General features: G+C 39.3%; 1 protein-coding gene across 1 annotated transcript in view; it reads left to right on the top strand.

The window, feature by feature from the left end:
• LOC122555930 (spermatogenesis-associated protein 16-like) overlaps window positions 1–27,755 on the top strand; it is a 131,186-nt gene that overhangs the window by 40,817 nt on the left and 62,614 nt on the right. The window contains exons 4-7 of the mRNA XM_043702210.1: window positions 188–277; window positions 4,753–4,837; window positions 12,856–13,003; window positions 18,017–18,163. Coding sequence (XP_043558145.1) covers window positions 188–277; window positions 4,753–4,837; window positions 12,856–13,003; window positions 18,017–18,163 — 470 coding nt within the window. The remainder of the gene's footprint in view (window positions 1–187; window positions 278–4,752; window positions 4,838–12,855; window positions 13,004–18,016; window positions 18,164–27,755) is intronic.

Raw genomic sequence — 27,755 nt, 5'->3', positions numbered from 1 at the left:
TTCTTTGGTGTGTCGGAAAACTGACAGGAACAAACCTGGATGTATCTGTATTTGGAATTTTTCAACACACTTACAATTTAAATATTTGATCAATCATCTTGCCAAAACACACACAGTAAAAACCATACAGAGGTCAATAGTCAGTTTTGTAACTGCCTGATTCATCATTTGTTTTATAATTCCTAAGGAGCATACTATTGAATCCAATTAACTTCCGTAATCATCTTCGTCAAGCCACAGTCTTCCGTTGTTTGGAACGATATACTGAAGCTGCAAGGTAGGGGAACTTCCACAAATATGAAACAGTGAATCTATTGGAGTAAAGGTTTGAAGTAAGTTTTAATTTTAAGGTATTTTTTAACACGGAACAAAAACAACATAAAGTAACAAGCTTAAACTTGACAAAAAAGTTTTTAGTAATAAAACATTTATGCTTTAAGATGTTTGTAACTGAGATGCATGCAAGGTAAACATTTTCATGATTAATGTGATTACAGCCAATGAGCAATTGTTTTGTTTCCACTCCAAAGGAAATTGTTTATCTATACTATTGCATTACTTTATCATTTTAAACTCTTTGATGAGATCATCTGTCAATAAATTATGTTGCTATGAATAGCTGTTTTTATGATTCATATGTTTTATGAGAATAACTAGTTTGGGGAATTTAATTTTTAAATATTAAGTCAAATGGAAAATTGTGCACTTCAAGAACTAGTTAGTGTCCCTAAGATAATTATAATTCAAAGAATGGTTCATGTTTACCAAAAGGAGTTAACATTAACAATGTGAAAACAATAAATTACATGTGATCCTCTCATTCAATCAACAACACTGCTTCCAATACATATCTAGCGCTTGTTGCGCTTGAAGCTGCAGCACTGTATAATGTTGAAAGTAATGTTCCTCCTTCTCAATGACCTCATCTTCGTCCTTAGATGATTGTTTCTACTCTCCCATCTCTTCAGTGTCCATCATATTCTTCAATTGCCTGCTCTTGTTATGCAGACTACGACATGCTAGGTTTATGCAGGACGCTCTATCTGGACTGTACTGCAAGGCCACTCCACCCACAGTCCTGCCTTCTGCGATCCAAGCATCAGAACTTCATCTTCAGCAGGGCTATCGCCTTCTCTTATGGCCCTGGTTGAAGAATGACCTGCAATGGAGTCATCACCTATGGTTGCAGAGGTTAGGCTCCTTGTCTCCCAGGAACCATCTTTGTAAAGCATCCAGTCTTGAAATGGGGCAGGAACATCGGAGTTCTCAATGATATGAGCCTTGTGGCAACTCCCAGGATACTTTTGGCACTTACTCCTAGTATATGGTACTAATGATTCTAGATGACTTGTACATAGATGGAGTGATCCTCTTTACTGTTGATGAAGTTGGCCATATTATGGTATGGCACTCTCAATGTGACATGTCAATTAACTTGGGGGAAGCAGCTATGTTGGCAATGCCTACAGTTAAAGCTGCAGCACTGACGTCATCACAAGAAAATGAGATGAAGCCATTGATATGTCTCAAATGCTAACAGCCTTGATGCACTTCTGGGTTGAGGCTTGTGAGATCCTGTATGGATCCCCAAGGGATCCATGAAAGCAGCCAGCTGCAAAAATATTTAGTCTAGCAATCACCTTGACAGCCAACTGGATAGAATAGTTACAGGTCTTGCTCCAGCAGTTATAGAGTCATAGAGATATACAGCATGGAAACAGACTCTTCGGTCCATCTCGTCTGTGCCAACCAGATATCCTAAAATAATTTAGTTCCTTTTGTTCTAGGACATCCACAATTAGTGGTGAGACTGCACCTTAGTTATCTAGAAAAATAGCATCAAAATTGATAGACTTTGGAAAATGTACTACCTGTCCATCTTGAGGGGATCTTCAGATGTGATTTATTTATTTTGTAGGCTTTTTGGATTGCTGCTGGTCATAGGTTTGCTGGTGCACTTGTTTCTCTGCACTTTCATAGCACCTCAGCCACTGACCCATCAGTATCCATTGGTCATAGTTCCAATGACCCTGTATAGTGAATATCAAAAACCGATTTGGTCCTTAATATTGCGAGCAGTCAGCGTTGGCATCACAAATAATGATTTAGCACACTCCTCCATTGGAATATGAAGAACTCTGAAAAGGAGGCAACGGAATATCTTCATGCCCAGTGGATCTTGGGCATAAGGATCTCGTTCTGATGAATGCAGTACAAGACATGTCATGCAAATACAGTAGGAAATTGTAGTGCTACATGATTATTGAGATTTTTGTTTCCCCACCCTCACACTCCATATCACTCAAAAAGGCAACATTGCATATAAGAATATATTGGAATAGACTTACAGTTAAAGGTAGGAGGAAATCAGCTTCGTGCCTTTGTGTAGCCTTTGAGATCGTAGATTGTCTTTGTGAATAGGGCCTGCAAGTTTCACTTTTAAGTTAATCACCTGTGATTACTTCTGCTTATGATGGCAATGATCAATTTGTAATGACCAAAGACATGGCTAAGATTGCCTCTGACCAAGGTTTGTATCCCACAGTTGGACACTGTGTGCATTTCCTATCCAAGATATTGAGCTTACAGATGACTTCAACCTGTACTGTGAGTCACAAGCTTTCTATGTACAAGATTTGTGTAAAGATTTGTAGCTCTGGTGTGGGTTGTCATGGTTGTGGGTGTGTTCACTGAGCTGGGAAATTGATATGCAGGTGTTTTGTCTCCTGTCTAGGTGACATCTTCAGTTGCTTTGGAGCTTCCTATGAAGCGCTGCTGTATTGTGTCTTCTGAAACTTATTTGGTTCCATTTCTGCTGCTTCCAGTTGCCGGTTCCAGTTGTTCACTCTAGTGACCAGTATATTGAGTCTAGGTCAGTGTGCTTGTTGATGGAGTCTGTGGCTGAGTACCATGCTTCTAGAAATTCTCTGGCTCTCCTATGTTTAGCTTGTCTGATGGTTGTTGTGTTGTCCAAATCAAATTTGGGGTTCTTGTCATCTGTGTCATCTAGGGACAGCTGGTCGTGGCATTTAGTGGCTAGATGGTGTTCGTGGAAGCAGATTACTAGTTGTCTGCCTGTTTGCCCTATATAGTGTTTTGTGCTGTCTTTGCATGGAATCCTGTAAATTACATTAATCTTACATATGATGGGTATAGGGTCTTTTGTCCTGGTGAGCTGTTGTCCAAGTCTGGCTGTCAGTTAATGGACTGTCATGAATTCAAGTGGTCAGAGAAGTCTGGCTGTCAGTTCCGAGATGTTTTTTTATGTAAGGTAGAGTAGCTAGTGAGTTAGGTTGTGGCATGTTCTCGTTGCGTTTGTCTGTTAGGCATCTTCTATGTACAAGTCATCTGTAACCATCAGGTCTCTGGTAATCAGGTCCCTCTCTCCCAAACCTCAATATGACTTTCTTTTCCTGGCATTTAATGTCAAGCTCATCACTATTGTGCTTCCACACATTCCCACACACTTCTTTGTTACGACCACATGTAACAACATTAGCCCCTTCTGTCCCAGCACTACAGTTTAGTCAAATCAATGTGCTGCACTGTCCCCTCTAATTGAGGATGGTTATGACCATCAATAAATCCACTTTCCACAGTAACCCATGTCCTCCAATGGGTTGTCATTTCTATCTTGTACTGGAAATACACTGTGATAGACTATTTGGGTTAATAAATAAGGAAATAACTGGTGTTGTAAGTTAATGGTGATATTTGGTGCTTGACAATAATAAGCTAAAAAAACCATAAGTTAAACTTTATGATTAGAAACATGCATGTTTGTGCCAGAATAAGATGCTACAAAGGTTAGAGAACAGAATACGAAATTCTGTTGTCTTGTTGGTTCATACCCCACCACTTTCAATACTTAAGCCTATAAATTTCACTATGTAGTACCCTTTTCTTGTGTGCTGTCTACACAACCAGTTCATGCACCTTTCCATCTATCAATGCATATTCACATATTAGTGAAGCAAAGAATTGGCATTGAGATAGATCTGAAACAAACATTAGGCCATTATGATATGTAAAAACTAAGGAGCTTTGTACCTGTTTGATGTTTCCAATGCAAGATTAGTTTGCCGTAAGAAAAAAATGATGGCGTAACTGTGCTGAGTAAAACCAGACTTCCGATTGGTGTAGCACTGAAATGTTTTGAAATTTACTGACCTGAATATGGAGCCAAAAGGAGTTGGAATGTCCCTTCCAATTTCACATTTTAAAAATGTGCAAAAGAAAACAGATTTATTCCACACCCCACTCCACCAACACAAAGTGCTATTGTTCATCCTATTTCCACCTCCACACCTATGGCACCATATCTCTTGGGCCACATTTCAGTCTCAGAATATGTATCTTGTAGTGTTGCTTATCAGATTCCAGATCTTCCACATGGTACTTCCAAAAGTCCTGCAAAATAGCTGAAACATAGATTTTAACTGGATCTTAAATGATCACAATGGCTCTCAACACATTCATTTTTGGCATAAAATGTGTAGCAACCCTGCTTGACAGGCAACCCAATAATAATGTAATTTTATTGGCTACCATTATCTTGATTGTTTTAAATTATACTACTTTGCAGTGTGTTTACAACTGCTTATATTTGCCTAATTTACAGAGAAATATGAAACTTCGGGCTGCTGTGAATTTAATCTAAATGTGTATGTTGCAAGTGAAGGTCAAACCCTCTTCAAAACCACAAAAACATCAGTGGTATTATTTTATTTGTGTATTCTGTTTTATCATTAGAAGCGCTATGATTGCTGACTACATTTATTGGCTGCATGGAGCAAAGGAGCAAAACATTAGTAAACACGTCAAGCTTTACTGGCAGGTGAGGTTTGTTAAGTGAAAGAAAAATGACCTGAATTGGTATTAGAATACAAAATTGATAAATTATTGCAAAATACATTTATCAACTGCAGTATTGCAAAATGACATGGTGTATTTTTATTTAAGCCTTGAACTATTGCCATCTAAATGTGATGGGGGGGGGGGGGGGGCTGGCAAAATAGTTGGGATTTCCACAATTAGAGAAATTTCCCAGATGTGAACCAGAATGCAGACAGGCAACAAAATAACAAATCCTTAAAATAATAAACAATTTTTCTGGCTCACCAGCATTTAGCCACCAGTGGAACTGCTTCCCACTTGTAGGGGAGGCTATTGGAGCTAGTGGTGTCACTCCCTAAAGAGGGAGCCAAAATAGCAACGGGTGAACTAGGGCCCAAATGCTGCTGCTGGATGGATTCCGTGAGGTCTGAGGAGCCTGCCTGCTTGAATCCCTTGAATTTATTGTTTGAATTTACGCCTCCAAGGGCATCTTATTGTTGATGTGCCCTAGAAGTCCCCTACCTGCCTCAGCCATACATTGCAATGGACAGCCAAGGCTCTAGAGCTATTGATCCTGGTGATTTTCTTTTCTACTCAACCCATTCAGTTGGGAACCTATCCACCATCCTTACCAGGTTGGAGAATGCAGAGAGAGCCAATTGGGAGACCACTTCAGAAAACATAGCTGCCTTAATTTTTCTTCCAGTCTGTGTGGGCCATAATTGGGGTCTCAAAGCCGACAGGAAAGTCCTCCTTGTTTATGTGTTCTCAAGAATAGGAGTATGAGTACACTATAGTCAATACACAGGTGCAGACAAGTTTAAAAATTCATTACAAATCAGGTAAGAGTACATCCTTCAGGCATTGATGGTTGTGTTGGACTTCAGATCTGAAGAATCAAAATTTTGATTCCGAGGGTAGGATTTTAACTGATAGATTTGCTCAGATTGGAGAAGGACGCCAACAGAATAAGATCCTGAAAGTTAGTGGAGTAGTGTTTTAACTTAGCTGTACACTAATATCCCACTTCCAAGTTTTATGACCAATTGGAGTAACTAGGTGTGGCCGCTTAATTGTTTAAGTCCAGTTTTGTCTCACTACGTAAAGGGACCTTATCAGAATGGGATTTATACTCAATTGCGAGGATGCAACAGTGCCTGCAGTGTGTAAAGGCCACCTCCATGTTTTCTGAGGCATTCTTGGAGAACTACTGATTCCTAAATGGACGTGAAAAGAGAAACTCCTCCCAACAGATGGGAGGAAGAGACACTAGTCTTCAAACAGAAGTAGGTGTGTGTGTGTGGATCTGGCTGAAGAGGTGAGCAGTGGAAGTGTTTTTGCTCACAAATACACTGATAAAAGAGATTCATTCAATAACCTCATCAGGGCAGGGGAGGTGAGTGACATGACAAGTACCAACTCCCTTGCTCTGACTTTACAAGCTTTTTCCTACACAGCACTCCATAGACCAATACAAATTATTGTTCTCCTCATCTCTTTCTCTGAGGACATCTCGCATTCCAATCTGAGCAGCCACTGCCGACACTGTAACCACATATTAATGCCACATAACATCCAACCTTTCATCACAATTAATTTCTTTCTTTCATAACTTGGTTTGCATAAAAAGAAATCACAGAAAAAAATCACGGAAGCTGCATGCTGCACTCCCTTCAGTTGTACTCTGTCTGACCACTGCAGAAAATAAAACTCCAGAAATTAACAGACTGCTAGAGTGAATGGTATTTGGAGATGAAGAGGTATGGTCTCCAAGTCTTAATGACAGAATTAGATAACTACACTTTAAAATGAAACAAAATATCAACATTGTTGATTTTATATGGGGCAGTCATTGGTGGGCCCTCACTTTCACCAGAATTGAGAAGGTATTAGTCATAAGCATTTTAGTTATCAGAACAAATGAACAAGCTGCCTGCTTCTAGCTTTGCTAAAGCCACAGGAATATAATCATATGGAACAAAAAGGAAGTTGTAGTTATAGTTTCAGCATATAAATCTCTTGCGTGTTTAAAAGTGTGTTCGCATCAAATTCTCTGTAAATCTCTGTTAATGAATATGGAGGACAATGTTCATAATAACATAGTTGAACTCAGTGTTGAGTTGTGAAGCCTCTAAAGTGCTTAAACAGCAATTGAGATGCTGTTTCACTCTCTTGCATTGGGCTTTGTTGGAGCACTGCAACAAGTCTAAGATAAAGAAGTTAGCATGAGAGCAAGATGGCATATTGAAGTGGCAAGCAACTGGAATTCAGGTTCATTCTTATCGACAGAGTGAAGATGTTCTGTAAAGCAGTCATCTAACCTGCATTTGGTCTTGTCAATTTGAAGGAGACCACATTTAAGCAGTGAGTAGAGTAGACTAGATTGATGGGGGTTAAGTCATTTGCTACTTCATCTGGACAATGATGAAGCAGGAGGTAAAAGAGAAAATCCTGCATCTTCTGTGGTTGCCTAGTGGGTAGGGGTAGGGTGTTTGGCTGTATTGCATTTGAGGAGTTGGGACTGACAACCTGGTTTGTTAATGCCAATTGTCATCGTGCCTATGGATCCTGGCAAGATGCGGAAAACCTGGGAATCCCATGAACATGGAGATTGAAGCTAGAATGCACGGTTGAAGTTTCAGATGATTCCCTCTTTGAGTATTTAAATTGCATACCCGCCTATCATTTGGAGCTCCCCAAATATCTCAAATCATAGCTAATGTGAGAGTTCATGTTAGATTATCAACATGTGGCACTTTTTACTTCTTTCATTCACATGTACTGACACTTGATGTAAAGTTCCTAGCCCTCTAAAGTTCAGGTTTATGTTCACCTGGTTCTTTACTCTTACCCTGATTAAGTATTCACTGTATATATCATGAAGTGCTGTTTTTGCTTCACATTATTGGACACATGGACAATTCTTCAGGAAGAAGAAGGGCTTATGCCCGAAACGTCGATTCTCCTGTTCCCTGGATGCTGCCTGACCTGCTACGCTTTTCCAGCAACACATTTTCATCAATGCATTACAGTAGACCAGTAGACAAATCACAATACCCACATTGACAAAAAGAAGACAAACGAACACCTTGAACATAAAGGAGAGAAAAGCCCTGGAAAGATGAAGAAAGGACACAAATATAGTAATAGTTGCAGCTGACAAAGGCCGAATGGCAGTGGTAATGGACAAGACACACTACATCCAAAAGGCTGAGCAACTACTCACAGATAGCGACGCCTACCAACAGAGCAATTCAGATCTGACACCAGTATAGCTAACAGTATCATCAACACACTACGGAACCCACATCGAAATGGACTCATAACCAAGACAGACTTACAAAGTATGAAACCAGAAGATACGAACACCCCACTATTATGTGGACTCCCAAAAGTAAATAAACCTGACACCCCACTCAGACTCAGTGTCCCTCCCAGGAATGCCCATGCACAGACTAGTTAAGGAACTACAGCGAAGACTTCAACACCTTATTCGCGGAGCGACACGCTTGATATACTCATCGCAGGAATTTCTGGACAACATCGGGAACATGAAGATCGACAAAGACGAGCTGATGATCTCATTCGATATTACGGCATGATTTACTTCAGTTGGTATACTCTAGCTAAAAAAATACTATAACAAAAGTCCTGGACAACCAGAAAAGACAAACCAAATACAAACCCATCAACAAAGTCAGCAAATTAAAACTACTCGACCTCTGGCTAACAACAGACTTCAACAGCTAGGTATATGAGCAAGTCAATGGGACACCTAAGGGCTTACCCATCTTGGGGCTCAGAGCTGAAGCAGTAATGCAAAGACTCGAACAGACAGCCCTCCCTAGCTATGAATTAGGTATATAGATGACACTTTTGTGATAATTAAAAGACCTGAAATAGAAAACACACAACCAGATGATCAACTGGGATCAGATTTATGAGAGAGGAAGAGAACAACAATCAAGTCCCATTCCTAGATGTAATAGTTACAAGGACACAGAATATGAATGCACAAGAAAAGTGCACACATACTGATCAGATCCTAAATTACAACAGCAATCACCTGAATGCCCAAAAGAGGACCTGCAATAGGACTCTATTGAAGAAAGCAGCAGCACACTGCAGCACCCTGGAACTCTGAAGACAGGAAAAAGAACACCTATACAAAGTCTTCGCCAAAATTAGATACCTCCACAGCTTCATCCGCAGATGGCTGGTGGACAAGCAACAGCAAGAAAACAAGATACTTCCCAACACACTGGCTACTCTCCCATACATTAAAAACATTTCAGAACTGACAACCAGACTACTCCGAACACTAGGGATCTTGACAGCACACAAGCTGGCAACCATTCTCAGACAGTGGCTCACTAGAATAAAGGACCAGAAACCTATTATGTGCAGGACCAATATAATTTACAAAATCCCATGCAGTGACTGCACTAAGCACAATGTAGAACTAACAGGCACATAACCCACGAGCCGCATCCAGGAATACTAGCAACCAAGTGACACGACAAATTCTCCCTCATACCCATACACACGGACAACAAGAACCACGAGTTTGACTGGGACAAAACAACAATACTAGGACAGGCCATACAAAGAACAGCAAGGAAATTCCTGGAAGCATGGTACTCTTCCTTGGACTCCATCAACAAACACATTGACCTGGACCCAATATACAAACTGCTGTAACGGAAAACTGGGACCGGCATCAACCGGAAACAACTCGAACAGAACTATGTAAATTCAAAGCAGAACATTTATGCAGCATTTCACAGGAGGCAAACAGCATTGATGATGTCACCTAGAAAAGGGACAATATGTCTACCAACAAATCTACCTGCTCGGTGAACAGACCTACAACGAATCCAACCAGCTCCTGAGCTACAGACCTTCATGAAAACTTTAAAGAAGAACAGAATTCTTGTTCTCGGAGGGGAAGTATAGATCTGCACTTGTGGAGATGAAGGGAAATTCACCTCCTACCTTCTGAGTAAGTACCAGTTGTTAAGCTGAAATGTTGACATTAACTAGGCAGAGTCACACTCAAATACTGTTTCTAATCACCAGCCATAATACCTTCTCCCTTTGTGTCTTACAGGTGCAGCTAATCTTCCAAGTACATTTCCAGAGAACTACCTGTCTACCCCAGAACACACACCCTTAATCTCTGATGACAACAGCGTCAAGGATCTGGTGGAAGCATCGAGAGGCGCATTCACATTTGCTCCGAATCTGACTGTGAAATCGATAGGTGCACAGATTGTGGGCCACACAGTAACTGTTCCACAGATGGATGGGGGAGAAATGCCCAGGCTATGGCACTTGGAGGACTGTCAGATTTGAGGCACCTGCTCATATCCTCTCAGCAGGAGACGACCCTGTGCTCTCAGCAATGAGGGGCTTCAACTATATATACAGATGGATCAGACAAATCATATAAGCATGCGAAACACATCGGCCCTCTGCCCAAAAACTGCAGCAGTGCAGCAAACCATGCCTTTATGGACAAGTTGACAACTGCCATAGAAAGACAGATCCAATACCCTCAGAATGCTCTAGGGACACACTTCAATGCCCCAGCCATTAATCCTTAGGACCAAAATCATGGTGAGAGTGGGGACGGGGAACCTAAACTCCAGTCCAGGTTACCCATCCTCACATGGAGGCACCCAACTGGAGGAGGAACTACACACATGCTTCTTGGCAGTTTCCGCTCAGGATGCTCCAGAGATTGCCAGGTCCTCCAACACCATCCTGCCTGCCCACCCTAACCCTTGGAAGTTGAGGTTGAGGAAGGTCAACTTGCCTCTAGCATGTTTGGGCCATACATACACAAATCCCTCTGGGCTCACCTCACCAAACATCCAAGGCTAATAGGTTGCCCTGCTTAGCAGACTCTACCCCATCTATGGAACAGGAAGTTTACTACAATGGGGCAGGAGGAAAAGGAATAGGAACATGAACGGAGGCATGTCGGTGGCACGCTTAAACAGTTCTGAAAATGGTTCAGAAATAAATAAAAGCATTTGTTTTCCACCATTCATGTGGTTGTTCTCATCTTTGTGTCAGGCCCAGACTTTTTGTTGCATCCTCTGGTATCACTTCATGGGCACTAATGAGACAGAATGGATATGGATTGCGCTGACAGCCTTTTTCTTCCATTGTTATAGAAATAGTTTTTCAATGGTTACAAACACATTCCATTTCACCATCACAAAAAAAGATCAAAATGAAACTATAGTTAATTATGCAGAATCAAAATATACCAGGAAATTAATTAAGTGGTTAGATAAATTAACTAAATTCTGCTTTTGAAAGGAATAAACTGTTTGAATCATTGAGTATTAAACTAAAACAATTGCAATACATCCAACTTAGTATTTAATGTTACTAATTCTTAATGAAATCAAGCTATTTTCAGAATAGGTAAAGGTGCCATAGATTACCTGAATCATTTTTTTTTAGATTAGATTACAGTGTGGAAACAGGCCCTTCGGCCCAACAAGTCCACACCAACCCGCCGAAGCGAAACCCACCCATACACCTACATTTACCCCTTACCTAACACTACGGGCAATTTCGGGCAATTTAGTATGGCCAATTCACCTGACCCTGCACATCTTTGGATGGTGGGAGGAAACCGGGTGCTCACTGCGTGAGGAAACCCACGCAGACACGGGGAGAATGTGCAAACTCCACACAGTCAGTCGCCTGAGGCGAGAATTGAACCCGGGTCTCTGGCGCTGTGAGGCAGCAGTGCTAACCACTGTGCCACCGTGCCGCCCACAAATCATAGGGCTGTTCTTTAATTAAAGAGAGATGATTGGCGGTTTAACTTGAGGGTGATCATGTCTCAGGAAGGAAATATTTTGAGAAAGAGGGTCCTTCATGGTAACCTCCACTAGTGTAGGAACTGAATCCATACCGTTGGCATTATTAACTAGCTTTCCAGCCAAATGAGCTAATCAAGCCTTTCTTTTAAAAGTGCAGTGATAGAATAAAATAATATCTAAGCAGAATCCTGGGAACTTTAAGTATACTTTCATGAATTCAAACGAGCAACTTATTGGAATGCATCACCAAACATTTAATTTTGAATGATGATATTACTATTGTCTGTATATTGCTTAATTTTATGTTTAAGAACTTTACCTGATCAGGGCAATGTGATTTTCACTTCCTTTAACTTTTAGTTTGTATAAAAGCAAGAGTAGCATATATAAATAAAGCATGCATATTTATGGTAAACATCTGATTGAACTCAAAGCTGCAGTTTTTTTCAGCCAGAATGGGAACCAGTAATATTAAATGTTATGCAAATTATAAATTTACATGCTGTGCCCAGCCAAACCTATGAACCCTCAAGCACGTGACACGTTTAATTTTTGTGTAATGCATAGACACACAAATAGCCATAAGGATATTCATGGTTTTTGAATACTGATCATGATAAAATGTCCTCCTTGAAGCTTTCTTTGCTTCCACTTTTCACAAACTACAATTCATTCAAAAGGTTATGATTTGCATTCTTATCCCCAGACCCCAAGCTAGTTCTCAAATGAGCTACATAGCAAACCACAAAAATAATTCTTGCCTTTGCCACACCCAACTTCATTTTGTTTTCTTCTATTTGTATATCCCTGCAAGAACTTGCTGCTTTTTTGGTAGTGGTTCTCTGTTGTTTGACATTACTTGTTAGTTGCTACTTTACTTGTTCTTTACTTTCTTTAATTTACTACCAACAAAACTCTTTCAGCTAACACTATTCCCAACATCTGAAACTTGTTGGTATAAAAATTCATGTAACACTCTCTCTTTGTGCTTTTAACACATCCTCCATTTTTCCTCACCTTGCTTGAGTCAACTGATTCAATCAACCTGTCTCGACTATTTTGTACAGTGGTCTGAAATGCCTGCACTAGTAAAGTGTTACAGAAATTAAATTCTTGTTGTTTGTGATGAACTTGTTCCATTTTAAATGTAGTATTTTGCTATTTTTAAAACTAGGCAATGTTGGAAGAGGGTATCACACAAGCTGAAACATTTTCAGTTATGTACACACCATTTGCAGTGAAACCAACTGCTGCACAAATCGAAAAAATAAAAGATGTTTTCAGGAAAAAACATCCTGCTTATGCCAACTATTTATATGCAGGTAATGAAGTTATATTGTTATTTGTACTATTTTCCTCCCTTTAAACATTTGATCGATAATAATGCATAATATTGGTGATGTGTTATCAGTTATTTCATAATAAAACTGATCTGATAATGGAACTCTCTGACAAAATTGAATTCTAATTGTGTAGCCATTAGCCACTATGCAGTTATGTTTTCCTTCAAAGAGCTGCGTGGGATTTGTTTGCTTTAGTAGGTGTATTTTATACTCCTTGAAAACAGTGAATCGATATATATAACTGTTGGTGACTTTAGGACCTTTGCACTTCTTGATATATATTACTGACCTAGATGTTGGTGTACAGGGTACAATTTCTAAATTTGCAGACAACGAAACATATGGAAGTATTGTGAACTGTGAAGAGATTAGTGTCGAACTTCCAGGTGACATGAACAAGTTGGTGGAAATGGTGAACAGGAGAGAGATGAAATTGTTTCACAAAGAAGTGATTCTGTCATTTTAGTAGGAAGAATGAGGAGAAACAATTCAAAATAAAGATTAGAATTCAAAAGAGATACAGGAGCAGAGAGACCGATATGCATAAAACATTGAAGATGTCAGGGCAGGTTGAGATATTGCTTAGTAAAACATGCATCATTCTAGGCTGTAGTAATAAGAACATACAGTTCAAAAGCAAGGAAGTGATGTTAAATTTGTATGGAACACTGACTCATCCTTATTTGGAGTATTGCATTCAATCTGGGCATCTCATGTTAAGAATACAAAGCCAATAGGGAGGGTTTAGAAAAGATTCATGAGAATGACTGCAAAGATGAAGACCTTCAGTTATGATTGAGGTATTCAAAATCATGATTGATCTGAACAAAGTGGATAGGTGAAAACTTTGGTAGAAGTATCAAGAATAAGAGAGCATAGGTTTAAATTATTTGGCAATGGAGCAATGGTGACAGGAAGTAAAACGTTTGATAACTCTTGACCCCTTCCATCACTTTACTGATAATGGAGAGTAGACAGCATTTGATTGGATTGTATTCATCCTGATTTCTTTGGAAATGACATATGAGGAAAATTTTCCACAATGCCAGGTAGGTACCATTACTGTAGCTGTAAAAGAACAGCTTGATGAGAGATGCAGCTGGTTCTGGAGCACAGGTCTTCAGTACTTTTGCTGAAATGTTGTCAGATCCTATGTCCATTGTAGTATTTCGTGCATTTAGCCATTTCTTGCATGAATCAAATTGATTGAAGACTAAAACAAAAATTGGAAAATCTCAGCAGATCTGGCTGCATCTGTGGAGAGAAATCAGAGTTAACCTTTCAGGTCCAGTGACTCTCTTTCTGAACTGATAGTAGCTAGGAAAGGGATGGATTTTATACAGAAGATGGTATCGGGGTTGGTAGTGGTGGTTTGGGGCGGGGGTGGTTGGAGGTGGTTACAGACAGACAGAGAGAGATAGTAAATGATCGGTCGAGATAGATCCCCAAAGATGGGCTCTAATGAGGCAGAAGACGAAGCTCAGTGCAAGCTTGAAGAACAATATCGAAGAACAGCACCTTACTTTCTGCTTGGGTACCCTGCAGCCCTCAAGACTTAATATCGAGTTCAACAATTTGGGGCTTGAGGACCTGCCCCCACTCCTAGACATCAGGCCTTGTCATAATATGGGTGCTATCACACACTATCCATTGTCAGCTACTAATAGTCCCTATAGGCAGATTTCCATCCCTAAAGAATATTAGCAAACCAGATGGGCTTTTTTGAAAATGGTTTCATGGTCATACAGTAGATTCTTAATTTCAGATTTTTAAAAAAATCATATTTAAGTTCCACCATCTGCCATGGTGGGATTTAAACCCTGGTCACCAGAACATTACTTGAGTTTCTGGATTAATAGTCTAGCGATAATACCACTTGGCTATTGTCTCCCCTATGTTTTTATTACAGATTTCCAGCATCTGCAACAATTCTGGATTTTTTTATTGTGATGCTGGGGATCTCAGGAGAGGCAAAGCAACTGGCTCATCAACTACATACATCTGGCTAAAGTTGGATGCAAATATATCATCTAAATATTTTGCATTAATGTATTAGCATCCCCCTTCTTTGAGGTTATTTCTGAACCCACCTCCTGCAGTCAGTTGTTTAGTTGTCCTCTACCATTCAGGATTGGATGTGACCGGTCCTTCTCTACCATTTCAAAGGACAAGGACAGATGACATATGGAGTCAGCACCCCCTGCATGTACCATCCTGAGTTGGAAATATCATTGTTCTCTTACTTAATGAAAATCCTGAACTCCCTACGTAACAGTATAGTAGGAATGCCTACTCTAACAGTTTCCAGTAATTCAAGGAGGTGTATCCATATTCCAGAGGTGGTGCTGGATGTCTTAACACATATAAAAAAAAGATAAATCCCCAAGACCTGATCAGGTATACCATAGAACTGTGGGAAGCTAGGGAAGTGTTTGCTGGGCCCCTTGCTGAGATATTTGAATCATCAAAAGTCACAGAGAGGTGCTGGAAGACTGAAGATTGGTTAACGTGGTACCACTATTTATGAAAGGTGGTAAGGAAAAGCCAGGGAACTATAGACCGGTGACCCTGACATCGGCAGTGGGCAAGTTGTTGGAGGGAATTCTAACAGATGGGATTTACACGTATTTGAAAAGGCAAGGACTGATCAGAGATGGTCAACATGGCTTTGTGCATGGGAAATAATGTCTCAAGAACTTGATTGATGAGGGCAGAGCAGTGGACATGATCTATATGGTCTTCAGTAAGGCCTTTAGCAAGGTTCCTCAAGGTAGACTTGTTAGTAACGTTAACTCTCGCGGAATACAGGGAGAATTGGCCATTTGGATAAAGAATTGGCTTGAAGGTAGAAGACAAGAGGGTGGTGGTGGAGAGTTGCCTTTCAGACTGGAGGCTTGTGACTAGTGATGTGACACAAGGAACGGTGCTGGGTACACTGCTTTTCATCATTCATATAAATTATTTGGATGTCAACATAGGAGGTATAGTTAGTAAGTTTGCAGATGACACCAAAAATGGAGGTGTAGTGGACAGTGAAGAAGGTTACCTCAGAGTACAATAGGATCTTGATCAGATGGGCCACTGGGCCGATGAGTGGCAAATTGATAAATGTGAGGTGCTGCATTTTGTGAAGGCAAATCAGAGCAGGACTTATACACTTAATGTAAAGGTCCTGGGAGTGTTGCTGAACAAAGAGACCTTGGAGTGCAGGTTCATAGTTCCTTGAAAGTGATGTAGAAGGTAGTGAAGAAAGCATTTGGTATGCTTTCCTTTATTGGTCAGAGCATTGAGTATAGGAGTTGGAAGGTTATGTTGCAGCTGTACAGGACATTGGTTAGGCCACTTTTGGAATATTGTGTGCAATTCTGGTATCCATCCTATTGGATGGATGTTGTGAAACTTGAAAGAGTTCAGAAAAGATTTACAAGGATGTTGCCAGGGTTGGAGGATTTGAGTATAGGGAGAGGCTGAATAGGCTGAGGCCGATTTCCCTGGAGTGTCAGAGACTGAGGCATGACCTTATCGAGATTTATAAAATCATGAGGGGCGTGGATAGAGTAAATAGACAAGTCTTTTCCTCAGGGTGGGGGAGTCCAGAATTAGAGGGCGTAAGTTTAGGGTGAGAGAGGAATGAGCTGCCAGAGGAAGCGGTGGAGGCTGGTACAATTACAACATTTGAGAGGCATCTGGGTGGATATGTTAATAGGAAGGGTTTAGAGGGATATGGGCCAAGTGCTGGCAAATGGGACTAGATTAGGTTAGGATATCTGGTTAGCATGGACGAGTTGGACCGAAGGATCTGTTTTTGTGCTGGACATCTCTATGACTTACCATTATTTTCTCAATTGCAGTTTGTGATGGATATCATACACTAGCTGGTGTCAATACCATTTTCTTTCCGAGAACAAATGAAGAAAAAATGCCATCTGTTTACAGTATCAATTAGTAGATATTGTGCAATAAAATACTTAACCAGATTAAAAAGAATGATGTATTTTTTTAAAAAGCCAGTTATTCAGAATTCCAGAGAATAGCAAGTACACTCGTGATATTAACAACACACTGTTATGTTTATAATAAAGGAAAACAGCCATTTGAAATTGAACTGCTGCCAAATTCCTCACAATTCAAGGAATCACAGGCATGCTTTAAACTTAGTGTTGATTCATTGCAATTTCATGGTGTACCATCATAGTCAATCTACTCAAACCCCAGGAAAAATTTAATGACATACAGATAAGATGTGATCAGGTCTTGCTGCAAACCCTGACCATGCTCAACTCGATTTCCATGCTATTCTCAGAACATAATTAAAAATAACAATATGTGGTCAATAGAAACTGCTTTTAATTTCTAGAGTTTCTAACCTATATTACATTTTGTGTACCATAGTGGTATAAACATATTTGACGAATATTGTCTTTGTGACAAATTGCCTACCAAATTCATAATGAAAAATATTATATAATATCCTGCATCCAAATTAACTGAAGAGTTGAGTAATGTTTATATGGAAATGTTCTTGTATTGTCCTGCTCTAAATCTTTTCTCTGCTTACAATTTATCTAAAGATATTTCAGTAGTATGGATCACATTGAGGAAGGTGTGCCTGAGATGCACCTTGGATGTATCTTTTGAAATTCAACCCTCCATTGTCAATATCTTAGTACCACAATGTAAATTTATTTATCCAAAATCATACGTACTATTTCAGGAAATGTTGATCTTATCACTAATTTCATTGAAGGTATGATTTGGAGATGCCGGTGTTGGACTGGGGTGTACCAAGTTAAAAATCACACAGCACCAGGTGGCAGTCCAACAGGTTTAATTGGAAGCACTAGCTTTTGGAGCCCCGCTCCGAAAGCTAGTGCTTCCAGTTAAGCCTGTTGGACTATAACTTGGTGTTGTGTGATTTTTAATTTCGTTGAAGGTAGACTTAATAACTTTGAAACAAGAAATATGATATTGAAATGTATGATAATATTTCAGATCCTGGCACAAATCATATCTTGCCTCAGACTGTTGACTGGTCCGAAACCTTTTCCCAACATTACATGCTGCTACTTGGTTTTAAGAATCCTGAGGATGGCAACTTCTTAGAAAAGATCCTAAACAGAAGATCACCAACTTTCACAGGTACAGTAAGTGATAAAGAAATTATCAATCGATATGAAACATTTCTTAAAGCTAAGTAGATGTAGGAGTGCACCATGCGAGGACAAACAATGCATAGACAGTGTGTGCATGTGCAATCGTGTGGGGTTATACAGTGCAAGAAACCAGTTCACACAATGATGGGAAATTAGAGGAAGCATTGATTGTAAATTGATTGTAAAACATGGATTATATTACTGTAAAGCTTTGGCAGGCATTGTCCCAAATATTTGCTATAGCTTTAGCCAACAATTAATGACAATCCTAGAGGTACTGCACAAATTGCATTTCTACTATTTCTCTGGGATTTCTCATCTGCCTAAAAGTTATAGAGGACAATTGAAGAAATCTTAATGAAAATTCTACCACAGTATTTTTTGTAACTGTGATTTAATATTAGTTTCATCAAAATTTAAGTTAGTCTCAGATGTTAAGAGTGTCAATAGCATGTTCAACAGGGGTGGACTAGAAAAAATATGAAGTTAAGTATAATCCTTTTAACCCTGGTAAAATAATCTTTTCAAAAGTTATTGCGGTCATTTAAGTGTAACTATGGCTTTACTTAATGAACTACTTTGTCATGCATTGATCTCAACATATTTTCTTAACTGAACTTTGCACATACCAGCCAAAAGTTGCAATTGTATTGATTTTAGTCCCTACAAATACCAGATGATTTCCTTTCGGAATCTCACAATTCTGCTCTTTAGTGCCAACTGCATTTTATTTCTCGACAAGCTATTCCAGCAGAAGTTAATTTTAAATATCTCAAGTTTCTCGTGAATTATGAATCATCCTGCTAATTTTATTTCCAGAAATTATGCAAGTACTGTGAAGCACAAAAATAAGTACAGAATTGGCAGATAAAGGCTCATGATTGGAGTGATTTTCGGAGTCTCACCACTAACAGTCTTTAACATATTCAGGTCCTAAATTGTGTTTTTTATATTGTATTCACACTAAGAGTGTGATTCCAGGCAAGTTTTGTTGAATGGAGATACATAGCTGACTTGTTGAAACCCACCAAGAACTTGTGAAAAGTAAGTCCAGGCCATGAGTGACCTTGACAGTCTGGCCATGTTTTGTTCCAATCCTTGAGTCATGGCTGGAAGATAGCTTTGTTAGTGAGGTGAAGGGATCTCATTTATTGCTCCTAAAAAACAAAAGTTAATGTAGAATTGGTCTTTTAATAACTTCTGTTGATGTGGATTTTTTCTAGTCCCCTCCTCTGTCTTTTCCCAGCTACCCTGCGTTGTAATTTCTCCCTTTTCCCTCTTTTTAAAATAACGTGGGCAGTCCCACTCATATACATAGTCAAACTACTTCTGAGGCAGCCAATATCAGCACAAAAACTGCAAATTCTTTGTTTTTAGATAATGTTAATTTTCCAGAGCAGTACAATGCATTCGAGAAATGTCCGGAAGTCAAACAGCAGTCTAAAATAACAAACTTTAACTAAGCTGCAAATACTGGATGATTACTTTCAATATCTCTAATTAGGTAACTTTCCTTGAACATTGAACTTTGTAAGTTTAGGATGCAATGAGTGAAGCACTATGGCATTCAAAAATTGAACACTGAAATGAATTGTTCTACCTTTTCAATGTTAACATCTGCCTTAATCAATATGGTGGCAGCATACTTCTAGTTGGAAATATGTGCATGCTCTTGAACACAAAATCAGGACCATATTAGGCTATGTTATGCCTAAACATCAGGTACAAATAATATATAAAAACATAGAAAGGACTGCAGCAATTCTAAAAGACGTCCCACTATCAACTTCTAATGGGCAATTAGGGACAAATAGTAAATACTGACTTGGTAATAATGCCCATCCACAGAACAAATTTTTTAAAAAGTAACTACATAAATTCAGTGATTCAGTTTCCATTGAATAAACCACAGAAGGGCACAATCAATGCAATCATTGGTTTAGTTAAAATATTAATTAATATAAATTAATTTTGGTAGTTGAAGTTTATTCAAATTATGTCAATAGGATTTATTTTTCATATTAACATGGTCATTCATTCACGCATCCAAATACCCAAGGTTTTTTTGAACTTCTATTCCTCTCCATGTATTTTTCCATATTTTGTCTGCATTTTAAGAATGTAAAACCATTATTTTACATAAAGGAGTTAATAGAATTTTGTTTTATACTGCTAGATTTGTGAATCAGTGTTGTTCCTACACTTACTTTTCTCAATGAGTATGAGAGGCCATGTGATAATGAGATCAATGGTTAAAATCTCTGAGTCCACCCCATTGGGTGCAAGACTCTACTACATTCTTACATCAGAGTTAAAATCCAGCCTACTACGTGTAATAGAAAGTCTTTCTTTATAACTGTTTGTTTAGTTAATGAAGTTTCATTCTTTTAAAATTTAATGCCAATGCTAAATTTGAATGGGCCTCAATTTTAATCAACTAGCACTACTCACAATCCCAAAGAGCCACCTTACACCACGTAGGTAATAGTCAATGAATATAACCAGAAATTCACCACGAAGTAGCTGCCATAGATTTAAAATTGTGAGGCATAAGGCCACCATGGGACTCATGTTCACAATATCTGGTATATGGTCAGTATTCTAGAAAGGAGATTCAGGACAAGGGTGTCCTAGGGTTTTCATGTGAGCCCTTGGGAGCACTACCACTCATCCTGGTCTAAAAGGAAACGAGATGTTGGGCATCTTCTGACCTTGACTCCTATGTCCCATGGGACAATCATCGCTGCTCAAGCAATCAGACTTCAGATGAAATTAGCAAATCGGGGCTCATTTGGTAGTCATCAGAACTCATTCTGGATATGTAAAAAGGACCTTGGCTACTTTGAACAAATGTCATTTCTATCTGCAATTCAAAATTACAGTCAAACAAAGGCAGAAAAATGATGCTAGGGAGATCATCACTGCATTTTGGTTGGCCTCTTTCTTGGTTTTCACCATGATGGATGAGGGGTTAAAACTGAACATAGTATTTCGCTTTTTGTTCACGAATATCAGCTAGTATTCTAATTGCTCATTAGACATTTTTAAACTGATATTTTAAGATGTTTTGTATGAGTTTTGATTTGATGCTAAACTTTGGTTTTAGCTCCTAACTCCTCCTTACATAATTAATTAGTTTCAAAATTTCAATCTGAAAATCAAAACATTGACCATGACATTCTAGGAATGCCTTTATCAGATTGATATCCTCTCAGGATTAGTGCTTGGACTTCATGGTTTCATTCTTTCATGAATTCTCTGAAATTACCAATAAAGGAAGATGATTTAAAGTTTACAATTGTGCTTATCTAAGAAACTTGAAGAAAAAAACAAAAAAATCTCAGAAGTGTTGAAGCAAGAATAAGCAAATGAGCAGTGTGCTGGCAGATAGTGTACTGCAACACAGCACTAAGTAGTATGCATTAAATTTAAAAATAGTAAATGAGAATACAGTCTGAATAGGATATAGAGGAACAAAAAGGCTGGTTACATTTTGGTTTTTCGCTGTTCAGGATTGATGTTGCTCTGGAATGAGCCATAGACATTATTTTATAATGAACTTATAAAATACAAAAATAAAATCACTAAGCTCAAAAGTTTCCAAATTTACTCCAAAGGATCAGGGACTGGATTTTCACTGTGTCAGGAAGACTATGCAGGTCTTTAAAATTGGCAGGCAGGATTCAAAATGGAAATCTTACCCTATTTCTGACACACCCAGTTTTTGCCAGTAGATGGAAAAGAGCAAGTGTGATTCACACAAGAGTTCAAACTCAGCAGGCCATTGTTGCCAGTACTAAGTTGAAACAGACCCATTTTGGTTTTAATCAACATTGTGGGGGCCTGGAATTGATGGTGTAGATATAAACACCCTTGAAAAGGAAATATGCCAGGTTGCCTCTGAATTCTTGCAGTCACAACTTGTTCAGGAAATACAATCTTGAAAAGGTTTTTTTAAATCACTCATTTGAAAAATTAAATTATTTTTACCTTGAACTGATGTAGAGAGTTTTCTTTTCAGGAATGAGAGAGTTCAGCTGGGCAAGTTATTCATTGCAAACCTTCCTCCAACTCACCTTGCTCGTAGCAGGCTTTCCTCCAACTCAAAAAATAAAACAAGATCCCCTCCAAGCTTGTCACTATTCAAAATAAATATCAAACATGCCCCATAACATTGGGACCCAACGTCCTCAATCCAATCACAATCAGAACATCTTTAGTCATGACTTTTCTTCGCTCTCCTGTGCTGTTAACTTAGAATCCTCTGATTTTTCTATTCTTACCTCTCTCTTCTTCCTCACCCATGCATTGTCCCTCAACCACATCTGATAACATAGGTTTAGGTACAACATAAATGCTGATGTGGTACAACTCAAGTTCTCCACGACTTCCCTCAATCTTTCCATTGTCTCTATTGTCAACCTTCAAAGGACCACAGTTTCCTTGAATTAAACACAACGATATATCGAACTCTTGCCTTTGGCTGCCACTACAAATTTTATACTTTAGTCCGAGCTCAACAGAGAAAATTTTTTCGCCTCTGTTTCTGTTTAAACCAAAACCATTGCAACTTCAATAACCTGGACTTTTTGACCCATATTCTCTCCATTACTAAGTTTTCCTCCTCCTCAACATTACCTACTTTTGCTTCTACCTCTTAAACTGATATTCTCTCCCATTTCTGTTAGCTCCAGATCTAACTATTTAAATACACTGCTGGGCATCCTCCCATTCTATAGTCACTGTAAACTCTAACTGATCCAAAACTCTGGTGTTCACATCCTATCCCAGTTTCTACAACTCAGTGTTGGCTCCCAGTTGAGCAAATATGTTAAGATTCTCACCCTGAAATCAAATCCCTTCTTGGCTATACCCTTTATCTTTGCACCTTCCTTTAGCCTTACAATTCTCTGAGAAATCTGCATTCCACTGGCATTGACCTCTAACGCATACTTGATTATTTTCTTCACTATTGATGACCCAGCCTTTAACTAACAAGGTCTAGAATTCTCTTCTCAATCATCATATTAATCTCTCCTTTAAGATCTTCCTTAGAACTTTTTTTTAAAATTCCATTTAATATCTTATCCTTTAGCTCAGTGTTGATTTTTGTCTGGTTATATTACATGATATGTTTGCTAAACTAATGATGCTATATAAATGTTGCTTCCATAGTAATACAAATGTGTCCTGATGATCACAGATCCTATAACTTGCTTTTCAGTTTTTGGAAAACCTCTAGCCTCCACTTCTACAATACTAAGCAACATGAGGGAATTAATGTTCAAATATCCTGTCTTATTGTGGTCCACTTTATTCATATGAAGTAATTCTTCAAGTTGTTAAACTTTGTTCCTGTGAATCATTTTCTCACCAGAAATGAAGAGTTGTGACAACTTGCTAAAATTAGTCATTTGTGACAGCAATTTCTGTCAAACACACATGGAATGCAAACTTCTAGAACAGAATGTTTCCCAGATTTGCACATTAAATGATGCTAATTGCAGTCTTCATAATGCGACATTCACATTTGATTACGCCAGTGACTAAAATGTTTTCTCCAAAGAGGCAGAAGGATAGCCTGGTGTGATATTGTGCTAATTTGACCTTTGTCTCAATCCCAGATATCTGATTTGAAGGACTGATCTTAAGTTTTTTTTTCTTAAGTCTGAGTTGTGTCAAATTTTTTGAAGGGTTTGACACCATGTGGCTTAGTGAGTTCTCTCGCCATATATTACCAAACTTTCTTCATTAATTACCTACCATGCCCTCACAGCATCTCTGACATTCAACATCCACCCTGTCTTACCACACACTGTTCCTGGAACAACTTGCTAAGCAGTGGATGTGACAGAATTGACTGGCATTTCTTACACAAGCAACTTCTTTAAAAACCCATTATGCATCCAGACGAAAACTGTCAGTCCACAGTTGCTGCATTGTTACTAATATTTATCCCAGACATGACAGATGGGGGATATTGGCATCCTGCATTGCAGGCAGAGTCCTGAAGGTCCTGTTGGACGAGGATGCTGACATGGGATGTCCTCACCCCCAGGAGGGTGGAGGCCACGATCCCCAAACAGTGCCAGCCTGGTCTGGGTTGTTACCCTGATTAAAGCATTCTCAACCATCTCAGGAATACTCAACACTAAGAAGAAGGTCAGTGCATTTTTCCAATCGGCAAGGTAGATTCCACCATTTTCCCTCAAATACCTCAAACTCATTCTGTCTCTGCTAATGAACCCACTTCATATTTTATGACTGTCACTATTGCCTGCAACATCTTGACCACTCACTCTAACCCATCCCAAATCCTGACACCACTAATATTGCATGCCCTTTATGCTAATTACTCATTAATTCAAGACCCCTCCTGCCTCCAGTATTAGTTTTCCAACCATTTTCACCTTGCATATTACCTGCCTCTCCCATTCAATGAGGAGAACAGCCAACAATAAGGCAGATAAGGTCAGGATGGATGGTGTGCTGCCTGTCATTCGGCACATCCCTTATGAAGAGAGGGTCCTGACTCTGCCTGTCCCAAGCAAGGTCTGTATTGGTATAAGAGGCTGCTCTTGACTTACTGTGCCAGGAATCCCTGAGCTATGACTGTACTCATGATCCGACTGAGGCCTCTTGACAACTATGACAACTTAACTGGCTTTGTGCCAAACAGCAAAGCAAGACAGAAGTAATGTGAGCCTGGTAACTCTGGCTCAAGGGACAAAGCACAGAAAGGCAAAACAGCAATTCTGTGAGCATTCTGGGGGGCTAAGAGTCAGTGAGTACTGTGAGAGAAAGCTAAGAGTCCGACCAAGCAACCTAGTCCAGTTCATGAGCTGGATTTGAGTCCCTGAGAGTACAGTGTGCTTGCTGCAGCATTACAATGTGAGCTAATGGTACAGCATTGAAGTGTAGAAGCATTCTGTAGATGGACTAGTGATGTGTCATGAGGGTTATCAGAGGTTGTCAAGTGTGAGATGCTAATTTCTGCAGGCATGCAATGCATATGACTAGAATCCATGAAGAGTACCTGCACAGATGTCAATTTGAACAAGAAGTGAGCTGAAAACATTAGGTGCTGGCACTGGTTTTCTTGTCAAGTTTTCCTGACATTGAGTTTATTTGGGAGTTTGATAAGATGAGTGGCTGATTATTAATGAGGCGGGTTGGGTTTCTAACAAGACATTTGACAGCAATAATAACTGTAAATTGGCAACTCACCTACTGAGAAGCTCACCATTCTGCTTGTGAAAAGCATGAAGATGGTACAAGTTGTTCCCAGTATTGAGATTGGATCATCATACTTGTCGCCTGATTGTGCTGCATATCTTGCCACATTGCTCAGCCACCTATAAATTCCATCCCAATGGGCACTACAATTGACCGTGGTACTTTTAATCCAGAAGCAAAGAAAATAAGAGCTATATTTTTATAAAATTTCTCAAATGAGCAAATGTACTGTTCTGAAGTAGAACTAGTTTCATTGTATAACTAGTTTTATAATTATAAATGTAACATAGCTTCCTGGCTTTGGTACTCTTTGTCTCTTAATCATTATACCAAGAATACCATGTGCTTTATTAACTGCAGTTCACCTGTCCTGCTACCTCCACAAATTTGTACACAAACATCTCCAAGTCTCTCTGTTCTCCCTTTAAAATCATGCCATTAAACTTGTGTTATCTTTGTGCATTTTTCCAACCAAAATGTATCGTACTAAAATGCTTTGAATTTCACCTCCCATCTGTATGTCTCTTCCACCTTCTATGTCCTTTTTAAATATATTACTATCTTCCCTACTGCTAAAGGATGCCACTCTTCCAAAGTATGTGTGATCTGCAGATGTCAAAATTGTGCCCTGTCCTCCTAAATCCAAACTATTATTGTGTCAGAACACCATTGTATTCTTCAGTCCAAACCAAAAGATGACGATAGCATTTTCTAACTCTCGGTCAATTTTGTATCCATTTTACTATTGTGCCTTTTACTCCATGGGTTCCAATTTTAGAGTCATAGAGATGTACAGCACGGAAACAGACCCTTCGGTCCAACCCGTCCATGCCAACCAGATAGCCCAACCCAATCTAGTCCTACCTGCCAGCACCCGGCTCCTATCCCTTCAAACCCTTCCTATTCATATACCCATCCAAATGCCTTTTAAATGTTGCAATTGTACCAGCCGCCACCACATGTTATGTTGGCTTTTGACTGCCCTTTAAAATAGCTGATCAGACCACTTAAAGAGGATTTAGGATGAGCAAAATATGGCTGTTGCGAGCAACACCAATGAAAGTATAAAGAAAAAATGTGATACCTTATCAAACACCTTTTGAAAGTACACATGTTCAACACCATTTGTGCTGCTTTTATCTATCCTCCCTCTTAATCCCAGATATATAGTTCTAAAAGCTTTCCCAACTGATGTGAATTGGAGTCATTTGCAATTGCCAGATTTGCTGTTTTACCTTTCTTAAAAAAAAAATCTAATTTATAAATGCCCCAGTTCTCTCGATACCATTCCTTAAGGATTGGAAGATTGTGCAGTGCCTCTGCAATTTCAATTTTACTTTCCACAGAAATGTAATATCATTCTCATCCAGACATAGTATTTTATGTTCTCATGACATGTTTGATAGTGGTGAAGTTTAGTCAGGTGGGATGCTAGTGAGTGGGATACCAGCCCCCTTCCCATCTTCACTTCAGTTGTTTCCGTGACAGGGCAGCTCATGGACAATCTTACAGTCCCAATGACTATTGAGGTCCTTAAGAGAGCAATTATTACACATTTAAGAGCCTTTTCCCACTGCCATTTATATTAACAATGCCGTGTTCAAGACTATTAAATACCTAATCAAGGGACCTGGAAGGGAAGCCCACAAAAAGCTACACTCTACATTGCTACTGATCTTTCTATACCCCTCTCCCCAGTGACATATACCAGCACAAAACCGTTCTGGATTCGACTCACCTCTGATCTGAGTGATTCCATGATCTTCGGCATCTAGAGGATGTATTTCCTCAATGGTCATCACCTCTTCAGTGATACTGCTATACAAAAGAGCTGTCGCCAATCAGAGGCAGTGGAAGGACTTCCCATGCCTGGGGTCCTAATCCCATGAAAGGCCGACTGATGACCTTCCAGTTGTCAGATTGGCACATAATGTACAGGCTTTCCTAGGAGGTGGCAGTGTGGTTCTGTTGCCAAATCTCTTGGTGGCCAAGATTCACTGTGTCTCCGCACTGACATCTTTGGTTGCCCTCCCCATCTCCTTGTGGCAATGTAGTAAGATTATTCCAGAGTTATGGTCTTTAAAAGCCAGCAATTTTTCCATTATAGTCTTTGACTCAAACCACCTTACTCTGGCAAATCTTTCCTTAATTTTTTGGAATTATGCTTCTGTTATGTACTTTTATTCTAGATTACTCTTTGTCCTTCTCCTTAATTAATCTAAATCTTGTTAAGACGGACCCGCGGGGTCCCGTCTTTGCGTGTTCTTTCGGAAGGAGAGACTCACACTGGCAGCTATGGTTAGACGCAGACAGCAGTTTATTCACAGAATCTTAACTGGTAC

The sequence above is a fragment of the Chiloscyllium plagiosum genome, chromosome 13 (genome assembly GCF_004010195.1).
Source record: "Chiloscyllium plagiosum isolate BGI_BamShark_2017 chromosome 13, ASM401019v2, whole genome shotgun sequence".
Taxonomy (NCBI): domain Eukaryota; kingdom Metazoa; phylum Chordata; class Chondrichthyes; order Orectolobiformes; family Hemiscylliidae; genus Chiloscyllium; species Chiloscyllium plagiosum.
Note: the sequence above shows the minus strand (reverse complement) of the source record. Positions and strands in the feature narration are given on the sequence as shown.